The sequence below is a fragment of the Equus przewalskii genome, chromosome 5, assembly GCF_037783145.1.
Source record: "Equus przewalskii isolate Varuska chromosome 5, EquPr2, whole genome shotgun sequence".
NCBI lineage: Eukaryota > Metazoa > Chordata > Mammalia > Perissodactyla > Equidae > Equus > Equus przewalskii.
The window spans coordinates 67,026,227-67,037,342 of NC_091835.1; the positions used below are offsets into that span (position 1 = coordinate 67,026,227).

Consider the following 11,116-nt stretch of genomic DNA (forward strand, 5'->3'; position numbering starts at 1 on the left):
TTCACTCATAATAAGGATAGGGCTTTAAAACCTGCACAATCATGTTATGGCTCTTAATACATAGAACTAGATTGATTCCTGAAAGAATTTAACTAATATAAAGCATAGTCAACAAGGTATACATATATCTGTTTGGCCATTTTATCATTGTTTTTCTTGATATTTCTTTACATTTGTTAAGATAATAGATGAAAATTCTGTTGTCTTGATGTGTTAATTTACATTAGGCAACTGCTACTGATTTTTTTATGGTTTACAATATGTATATACATTGAATACAAATGCTACATTTTGTTATGTATGTTTTCGGGGAAGAGGCGGTAATAAAATACAATACCAATTTTTAGTATAACAGTGTTTATTCTTTTTATTTTGTTGTGAAAAAAACACATAATGTGGGTTTTACCCTCTTAACAATTTTTTGAGCATACAGTATTGTTAACTGTATGCACATTGTTGTACAGGAGATCTCTAGAACATTTTCTTCTTGCATGACTGAAACTCTATACTGAACAGCAACTTCCCACTTCTCCCTGTCCCGGCCCTTGGCAACAACCACTCTACTTTCTGCTTCTATGAACTTGACTGCTTGTGGCATCTCATATAAGTAAATCATGAAGTGTTTGTCCTAATGTGAATGGCTTATCTCACTTTACATAATGTCCTCAAGGTTCATCCATGTTGTCACATATTGCAAGATTTCCTTCTTTTTTGAAAGCTGAATAATATTCTATTGTATGTACATACCACCTTTGCTTTATCAATTCTTTTGTTTATGGGCATTTAATATGTTCATTCATTGTTTTCGCTATTCTTTGACAATCTGCAGGTACACATGCCATTTGGTGCTTATGGTGCCACCAGTTATGGGTGCTGAACTGTCTCGTTCTGGATCCTTATCTGTATCTAGATTACTTGTGCCGTGCCCTTTTATTAATGGACTCCTTTGTGTAACTCCATAGGTAAAAGTCGTGGGCTCTGGGTCTTTGTTCTTGTTCAGCCTCCTCAACTGTAAGGAGGTCACCCCTTCTGGACTAATTGTCAAAGGCTGTGGTAGGAGCTGACATATTCTGAACCTTTTTCCTCAGACCCACGATGGGCCAAATACTTCTCTGACTATATTTCTCAGCTTTTGGAAGTCTCTTCAGTTTGAATAAAAAACAAATATACTTGAATTTAATTGAAAACCCAAGTTCTACAGGAGCTCTCAGCTTGCAAATTTCTCCCTCCTTGTAGATTGATTCTCTTATAGAGCAAACATCCTGTTGCCATTTCTTACGCCGAAGACACACATTTGCTGATGCAGCGTCCTCTGCAGAGCTGCCTTCACCTCCTGGTTCTTGAGGCTGTAGATGAGGGGGTTTATCAAGGATGTGATCACACCATACTGTATGGAGACAACTCGCTGCAGGACTGATCCAGAAGGGGGACTGATGTACCTGAATAGAGCTGTCCCATAGAACAAGAGCACCACGGTGAGGTGGGAGGAGCAGGTGGAGAAGGCTTTGCCTCGGCCCCCAGAGGAGGAGATACTTAGGATAGCAAACATGATTTTTGAGTAAGAAAAGAGGATCAGGGGAAGTGTCACAAGTCCCAGAAATGCAGTAGACCCAGCCAGCAGGATGGTGTTAGCCATGGGATCACTGCAGGACAGAGGAAAGAGTGAAGGCAGTTCACAACTGAAGTGGGAGATGATATTGGGACCACAGAACTTTAAGCTCTGGATACAAAGATTATTCACTAGTGAGTTCAGAAACCCCGTCATCCATGCTGCACTGACCATTGCAGTGCAGACAGGTCTATTCATGACCACAGTGTAGAGCAGAGGGTGGCAGATGGCAGCATAGCGGTCATAGGCCATAGCAGAGAGCAAGCAGCCCTCAGCACCCCCAGAAAGAATGAAAAAGAAACTCTGGGTGATACAGCCCCACACCGAGATGGTTTTCTTCTGAGACAGGAAATTCTTCAGCATCTTGGGCACAGTGACTGAAGAGTAGCACATGTCTAGGAAAGACAAATGTCCAAGGAAGAAGTACATGGGGGTGTGGAGGCGGGAATCGGACCTGATCACCAGGATCATCATCAGGTTCCCCATCAGGGTCAGGAGGTAAATTCCCAGGAAGAGAACAAAGAGCACGGTCTGAATATCTGTGTCACTGGACAATCCCAGAAGCACAAATTCTTCAATGATGCTAAGATTTTTCATGGTTTCTTAGATATACTATCCCCAAAAAGAAGCAAATACTTACTCACTTGGTGGGGCAATGAGCTGAGTCATTCTCAGTGAATAGGATTCTTTTTTAACCTATAAAGGATTCACTTTTAGTATCAAGCCAGAAATTGGATCTCAGGATAGAGAAATTTCTGACTACCCTATTAAATATTGCAACTTTCTCCTGCCTAAGTTCTCCTTATCAAGTTCACCTTCTTTTTCCCTGTAACATTTAACACTTTCTAATATATTGGATAATTGACTCATTTAGTACATGAAAAGAATTTATCTCTAACTGCTAGAATTTATATTATACAAAGGCCAGCATCTTTGTCTGTTTTTTCTTTTTTTTGTCCACAGATGCATTCCTAAGTGCACAGTAATTGAAACTGACTCTGTAATTTTTTAGTAAGAGAAGAGGATCAGGAAAGTGTTGCAGTCATAGAAATGAAGTAGACCTGGGTAGAAGGCTCTAAATCAACATTTGTCAAATGAAAGAATGAATGCTTCCTGAGCTACAATCTCTTCTTTTAAACTCATTGCTACCAGCCCTGTCACTTTTTAGATGATAGACCCCTCACAGTCTCTAACCTCTCATGCTCTTCCACAGCGTTTCCTCAGCACCTGATATCATCCAAGACCTGGTGAACCCGAGAAGTTGCAACAAGTAGAAAGACACCAGAGGCAAAGCAAGAGAGATCCTTTTGTGGGAGGCTACTTTCCAGAACAATTAGAGCTTAAATTCTTGTACATCTTTTCTGACGTGTAAACAGAGATGTGTTATCTGACCTCATATTTCTAGATGAGGACAATGTGGGACAGAAGGGTGACATGACTTGCACCATAGCTGCATGGTCTCAGAGCCAAGAATAGGCCAGATGTTCTGATTTCACATCCAGTTCTCTTTCAACTGCTTCATACACAGACAATAAATATTTGTGGATTTAAGGAATTTTGCACTGAGACTGGTGTGGATTAAGGGGACAGGATGGACCACCATTTTCCTTGGTCCTGTGGATTTGCAATATACCCTAAGGTTCTAGAGCAGCTGCTGTGGTGGTAAAATGAGCACTAGACTCAGAGTCATAAGGCTCTTGCTGATTACTGGCTGCAAAACCTATTCAAGATATAACCTTCTCAAATGCAAAATGGGGATAAAAATGAGGCCAAATGTGAAAAGTCTTCATAATCTATGAAATATTTTATAAAAGTTAAAAAAACCCTATATGAGGAAGACTGAAATGGAATATGGTAAATAAAAATTTGTGAACTGTTGAGTGTCAAGTTCATGCATACTTTTTAAATTAAATATTTCATTTATTCTGTAAGATTATGTTTTCACTGAATGCATTTTTTTTTTTAAAATAGGAAAAGTGCTTTCTGGCTTCCAGTCCCTCCAAGCCTGATTCCCAAGATTTCTTCATCATTTCTTCTCTCCAGACATTCTCCCTCTCCTGGTGGGATACACTGACTTACCGCCTGCATTTTACACGTTTTAACCCATCAGCAAAACATCTTACTTTTTTTCCTCCTTGCCTTGACTCTCTCAAACCTCATTTCACACATCCTCCTTCCTGCCACCACCTACTAACACCCTTACTCATATGATAATAACTCTTATTTAATGCATAATTTATGTCAGGCACTCTAACAAGGTCTGTATGCTCTTGACCTCATTTAATCCTTAGAAAACCTCGTGGCATACTATTACTAACCCCATTTCTGTGGGTCGGAAAGGTTAAGTGACATACAGAGTCATAGACTTTACAAAGTGGTGGAGTTGGGACTCTCATCCAAGGTTCTCGGACTCCAAATCCCATGATTTTCCTACTTTGAAACACTGCAAAAGTTTGTTTATGGGAAAAATATTTCCTAGTTTGGAGATTATGCTTTCTCCTGAGGTGACTTGGGAACACAGGCAGGTATATGAGGTGGCTTGGATGTTTGGGCCATTGACTTGTCTGGAACTTCTTACCGAGGATGTCCCAGTGCTCACAGAGATATGGGTATCAGGGGTTTCACCTCTTAGAACACAGATGGGGGCTTCTGGGCCAGGGGAAAAGCCAGATTGAGGACCAAGAGCAATTCAGACTAAAAGAAGTGGAACTCTGCAGAGGTGGAGGATTAGAGTATCAGAGATGGCCCTTCTAGTTTCCCATCCTGTTTCCCTTCCTGAAGCACCTGAAGAAGTCCTGGTGTTGATGAATCAAGTAAGTCATTGTAGATGTGAAGGATTAGGATTTACTCATATAAATAAAACTTCCCTTCTTGTCCTCTTTCCTAAAAGCAGTAGCAAATTTCACTTTTTAAAAAATCTTCCACACTCATATTACACTCTTCCAGAAGCTACTATGCCACATTTTGATCCCATCTGGAGGCAGAACACTAGCCTCAATGAGCCTTAGAAATCCCTAGGATCCCAGACTCCAGTGAAAGTTTTCCAGAGTCCTTTTTGGGGTTCCACAGAGCCCAATGTATGCCCAGTGCTGACAAGGGCCACCACAGGCACGAAGAGGCTAGTCACGTGTGGGTCTCTCCCCCAATCCCCATGTACTACAATCACCATAGCTCCTCATTTATCTGTTTTGTATATAGGTAGCTTTCTCAGTGAGCTTTTTTTTTTTTTTTTTTTTTTTTTTCCCAACGAACAAAATATTTAGCAAAGAAAATAATTTTGAAAACAAGTGACTTAGGGTAACTTTGGACAGAGGTAGGGAGAAAGACTACCTCTTTTGTTTCCATATTCACCACTCCACCCATCCTCCTTCTTAAAAAAGTTTTTTTGTTGTTGTTGTTCAAACTCTGGTGCATGAAGAAACAAAACAGAAAAGTCCCAAATGGGCAAGTGGGGAGACAGCTCAAACTTGTAGGATAGTTACTACTTAATTTTCTGACTTTGAGCAACAATCTTCCCCATCCTTGGTCCAGTTGCCAGTTCTAATAAGAAATGTAGAACTGGTGCCCATCCAGATCCTTCCTTGAGAACATTTGAAGCCCTTGGTTGAGTTAGAGGTATGTCTGACTCACTTACCTCCTCACTGAGTAGGGCTGTCCTGGGTGCAAACTATACTCTGCACTTTGAGCCAGGCTGTCAACTGTCTCCAAAGCAGGGCTCCAGCATGTAAAAGAACCTCCAGCAGTAGGCGTCTTCTGCAGAGGGGTCCAACAGGATTCGGCACAAAGCAGGCTTAGTGCCCAATCAATGCTAGGTCTGGAGTCATGTTCAAACTCAAAGCAGCCCTCTTCAAGGTCTCTTCTTGGTAAAGGCTGAAGTGTTAAGGCATCCAGTTAATGCTGTTTTGAGTCTTTTTGACTCTAAGAGAATCTGGTACTCTTCCTTATCATCTACTCTTCTTTTGTCTCCCTCAGTCCTGAGGAAAGCTCATGCTCAGTTCATGTAACTTATATTTCTTTCTTCATCAGCTTGTTGGTAATCTTGTGCCAGGTGGGCCCTAGAGATAGTTGTTGAGTGAGTACTCCCAGGAGCCAGGAACAGTTCACTGCCCATGGGGAGGCAGCAGTAGCCAGAGCAAAAGGGGCCCTCAGTCTGAAGATGGACAAGCTACTACTACTGTTGTGGCCAGAGGAGGACACAAGAGTATAGAAGGCTCCTAGCTACAAACTGCTTTGCTAATAGGGGAGGAGAGGACTCGGTGAACTCCAAGGTATGAGACTCTGCTTAGGGCTTCTTTAGTCCCTGATAGTCCTGGGGTTCTGAAAACACACACACACACACACACACACACACACGCATACAGACACACAGTCTCTCTCTCTCCCCCTCTCCACCCAAGTACACACACTCCCCTTTCCCACTGTGACAAATTCAATGGTTTCCTTACTCTCCTGAAGCTACCTACTCCCTTAACCTAACATTCCTAACTCTCACCTGATAATTTACAGAGGAAATGTTCCTGTTCCTGCTATGGGAAATCTCCAACTTCCGAAACCCCACACCTGGAGTTGTCCTTCTTTTCTCCCCTCCAGCTTGGGGAGGAGGCCACACTCCTTCATCTCTGGTCAGTGCCTCTCTCTGCTCTGAATCCTATCCTGACCCTTCTCTTTGAGTATCTCCCTAGATCAACCATGCTCTTTCTCTTCTGCTGTCTCTCCTTTTCCATTGAGCCTCTCCACTCAGCTTATACATAGAAACTACTTATGTTTATCCATTTAAAGTAAGCAGGAACAATTAGTAACCCCCTCTCTTCCATAAGCAGCCTTAAAATATAACGGAGTTTGGAGCCCTTCCTTGAGTAATAAAGTCAACTGCTTTCAAAGGCTTCTACATATAAAAACACTGAATTAGACACTTTTCTGTTTGAGACACAAAGGAAAGGACAAGTTAGTGAAAATTTTGCTCTCACTCCTTTACATTTTAATCTATTTCTGAGATTGTCCCAACACTTCAGAAAAGATATATATGGAATATACCGCACATTCTGTAACACCTCTGCTGCACCCAGCACTCAAACACATTGCTGTTTCTGCAGTGAAACTTCCGAGTACCCCCTTCTAAGTGGGATTTAAAAAGGTTTTGGATAACCTCATGTCAGTTAACTTCCAGTTTTGCCTCCAAACTGGTTTTGAAAAAAATGTTTGGTTTTCAGAGCTTTTTGAGATTTTTGAATTGGCGATGAGGGCTCATAAACCTGTTCTAAATTTCTGTATTTACTGGCTTTATTTCTAGGTTTCCTGTTCTCTTCCTTGATCTATCTGACCTTACAGTGGCTCTACATTGTCTCCCTGAGTGTAGATACAATCTGTGCTTTAATACCTAGTAGTGCCAGTCCCTTATTTTCATATTTTTTATTTTCTGTTATTGCTTGCTTATTCTTATAATTTCATTTCAGAATCAAATTTTTGGTTTGAAAAATTCTCTTGAGATTTCAACTGAATTATTTTTTACCAATATATTAATGTGGGAATAACCTTTACAATATGTTCTATCTTTTCTTTGGGTCTTTTCTTTTTGTTTACAGCTTAATTTTTTTACTTTCTTCACATAGGTCCTGGGCATTTTTTTTAGTGTATTATATATACATTTTTATTTTTTGCTATTTTAATTACAACCTTTGCAATTAAGCTTCCCAACTACACAGTCAGGCACGTCTGCTTGTGCAGTTCACCTTGGGGGAGAAGTAGAAGCAGTCTCTAGGGCTTGTGCTCCATACTTTTTTTGGATAAATTGGATAATAACTGGGCATATGCTGCCAGATGGGGTACATTAGCAGCTGTTCTTCTGGCCTCCACTATTTACTGTTCTTCCCTGACATCATCAGCCACTCAGAGGCCCTGAGGTCTCTCTTCATACCACATACTGCTCCTACAAGGAAACACATAACCATGTTGCAGCTGCCTGCCCAGTGCCATATGTACTTGCTCACACATTACCCCAGCCAAAGTCCCTGTTGGTGCCCTTTGACTTTCCCTGCTCCTGGCTTTTACCCTTACACTCGTGGAACTCTTACTATATATGTTGGTACTTTTCTGCTGGCCTCTGCATAACTTTCTGGCTACCATTTCCCACTTTAATATCATCAGAGCTGCCCTCAGTTCCTTAGCAATTACCTATTTTCTGGTACTTTAAGAAATCACCCTTTTGATTTAAATATAGACAAACTCACTTAAAAAATTCTCTTTTATATTTTTTCAGGGTTTTCTTCTTGGAAGAGAAATTGCATCATGTGCTCAATATACTATTTTATTTTTTTATTTTATTGAGGTCAATTGGCTTATAACATGGTGTAAATTTCAGGCATACATCATTATATATCGACTTCTATATAGACTGCATCGTGTCCACCGTCAAAAGTCTAGTTTCCAACACACAGATCAATGGAACAGAAATGAAAGCCCAGAAATAAAACCATACATCTATGGACAGCTAATTTTAAGTATACTATTTTAAAATCAGAAACTCTTTCTCTATAAAACCCTAAAAACTCCACCAAAAAACTGTTAGAACTAATAAACAAATTTAGTAAAGTTGCAAGATACAAAATCAATATATGGAAATCTTTGGCATTTTTATACACTAATAACAAACTACCAGAAGAGAAATTAACAAAACAATCACATTTACAATTGCATCAAAAAGAATAAAATACCTAGGAATAAACTTAACCAAGAGGTGGAGGACCTGTACTCTGAAACTATAAAACACCGATGAAAGAAATCAAAGGAGATACGCATACATGGAAAGAGATTTCATGTTCATGGATTGGAATAATCAAAATTATTAAAATGTTCATACTACTCAAAGAAATCTACAGATTCAATGCAATCCCTATCAAAATTCCAACAACACACTCCACAGAAGTAGGACAAATAATTCTAAAATTTGTATGAAACCAGGGAAGATCTCAAATAGCCAAAGCAATCTTGAGAGAAAAGAACAAAGCAGGGATCACAATCTATTTCAAACTATGCTGCAAAGCTATAGTAATCAAAACAGTATGGTGTTGGCACAAAACAGACACATAGATCAATGGAACAGAATTGAGAGCCCAGGAATAAACCCACATATATATGGACAATTAATCTACAACAGAGGGGCCAAGAACACACAATGGAGAAGGGAAACTCTCTTCAATAAATAGTGTTTGGAAAACTGGATAGACACATGCAAAAGAATGAAATTAGACAACTATCTTACACCATACACAAAAATTAACTCAAAATGGATTAAAGACTTGAATGTAAGACTTGAAACCATAAAACTCCCAGAAGAAAACATAGGTGGTAAGCTCCTTGATATCAGTCTTAACAATGTCTTTGTAGGTCAGACTCAAAAGGCAAGGGAAACAAAAGCAAAATAAACAAATGGGACTACATCAAACTAAAAACCTCTGCACAGCAAAGGAAACCATCATCAAAACGAAAAAGGCAACATACTGAGTGGGAGAAGATGCTTGGAAATCATTCATCTGACAAGGGGGGTTAATATCAAAAAGATATGAAGAACTCATAAAACTCAACAACAAAAAACAAACAACCCAATTAAAAAGTGGGCAGAGGACCTGCATAGACATTTTTCCAAAAAAGACATTCATATGGCCAACAAGCACATGAAAAGATGTTCAACATCAGTAATTACTAAGGAAATGCAAATCAAAACCACAATGAGATATCTCCTCACACCTGTTAGCTCATAACATGTTGGCTATTCTCAAAAAAGACTAGAAATAAAGAGTGTTGGAGAGGATATGGAGAAATGAGAACCCTCGTACACTGTTGGTGGGATTGTAAATTGGTGTATCCACTATGGATAGCAGTGTGGAGAGTCCTCAAAACTAAAAATAAAACTACCATAGGATCCAGCTATTTCATTTCTGGGTGTTAATCCAAAGAATATGAAAACCTAATTCAAAAACAGATATGCATTCCTATGTTCACTGCAGTATTATTCACAATAGCCAAGATATGGAAACAGCCTAAGTGTCCATTGATGGATGATTGGATAAACAAGAGGTGGTATATATAGATGCAATGGAATACTACTCAGCCATAAAAAAGAATGAAATCTTGCCATTTATGACAACATGGATGGGCTTTGAGGATATTATGCTAAGTGAAATAAGTCAGATGGAGAAAGACAAATACTGTAAGATTTTACTCATATGCAGAATCTAAAAACACAAAACAAATGAACAAGCAAAATAAAAAAAAGTAAACTCATAGATACAGAGAACATATTAGTAGCTACCAGAGGCGAAGGGAGTTGGTAAGTGCGCAAAATGAGTGAAGGGAGTCAACTGTGTGATGATGGAAAGTAACTACTCTTGTGGTGGCGATCACTTTGTAGTGTATAGAGATCCAAAAGAATATTGACTGTATAAAACAACAACAATAAATATCTTTTGTATATATATATAAAATACAATCAAAATATATGCCAGCCATAGGACAAAAGGCAGAAACGGGAAATGGAGTTCAAAGGTTCTTGTGCAGTTTAGAAAGTAACAAAAGTACTGCTTTACATTAGACTTTAATAAAACAAGAGTGTATGTTGTAATCTCTGGACTACCCCTAAAAATAGTGAAAAAAATATATAGCTAATAAGTTAGTAGAGGAGAAAAATAGAATAACAAAAATTCTTTGTAAATTTAAAAGAAGGCAAAAATGGAGAGAAAAAAAGGAGTCTGGAAGAGATGTGACTGTAGAAAACAGATAGTAATCAGTAATCAGATGGGAAATTTAAAACAGAATATGTGAATAATTATATTAAATGTAAATCTACTAAACACCTCATTTAAAGGACAAAGATGATCATATTGGATTAAAAAACAAAACTGCAATATATGCTGCTTATATGAGACATATTTGAAATATAAAGACACTTAGGATGACAGTAAAAGGATGGAAAATGGTATACCAAGCAACATTAACCAAAAGAAAGCTCATGAAACTGTGTTAGTATCAAAGTAGAGTTAAAGCAAAACAAATACTGAAGATAAGACATTTTAAAATGGTAGGAGAGTCAATCCAACAAGAACATATAACAGTTCTGAATTCGTAAGCACATGTAGATTAGATCATCATTCAGCCTAGGCCCAGAATGAGACATGTGGAACAGACGCAGCCAGGAACCAAGTGCAGCCAATCTGCAGGTTTCAGCCTAATGCTGAGCTACCTCAGCTGATCTGTATCCCTGCGAGTGAGAGTGATTAAATAGTTCCTCCTCTATGCCACCAAGATTTTGTGGTTGCTTGTTATGCAGCAATAACTGACTGATAGAGCACCTAATAACAAAGTTTCAACATATATAAAGTAAAAAAATAGCTAAAAGAAGAAATAGACAAATCCCACCCTTGATAACCATCTGATAGAAAAGGCAGACCAAAAATCAGTAAGTATGTGAAAGACTGGAAAAAAGTGAGTAGAATCTTGACCTCATTGACACAC

General features: G+C 38.9%; 1 protein-coding gene and 1 long non-coding RNA gene across 2 annotated transcripts in view; one reads left to right on the forward strand and one right to left on the reverse strand.

The window, feature by feature from the left end:
- Positions 1-3,487, forward strand: part of LOC139083569 (uncharacterized) — a 42,802-nt gene extending 39,315 nt beyond the window's left edge. Inside the window, exon 3 of the long non-coding RNA XR_011540402.1 lies at positions 2,823-3,487. This is a non-coding gene — a long non-coding RNA (uncharacterized lncRNA). The remainder of the gene's footprint in view (positions 1-2,822) is intronic.
- LOC103546821 (olfactory receptor 8S1-like) lies at positions 1,247-2,206 on the reverse strand. The gene has a single exon (XM_008513656.1). The coding sequence runs from the start codon at positions 2,204-2,206 to the stop codon at positions 1,247-1,249; it is 960 nt and encodes a 319-aa protein (XP_008511878.1).
- Positions 3,488-11,116: the final 7,629 nt, after the last annotated feature.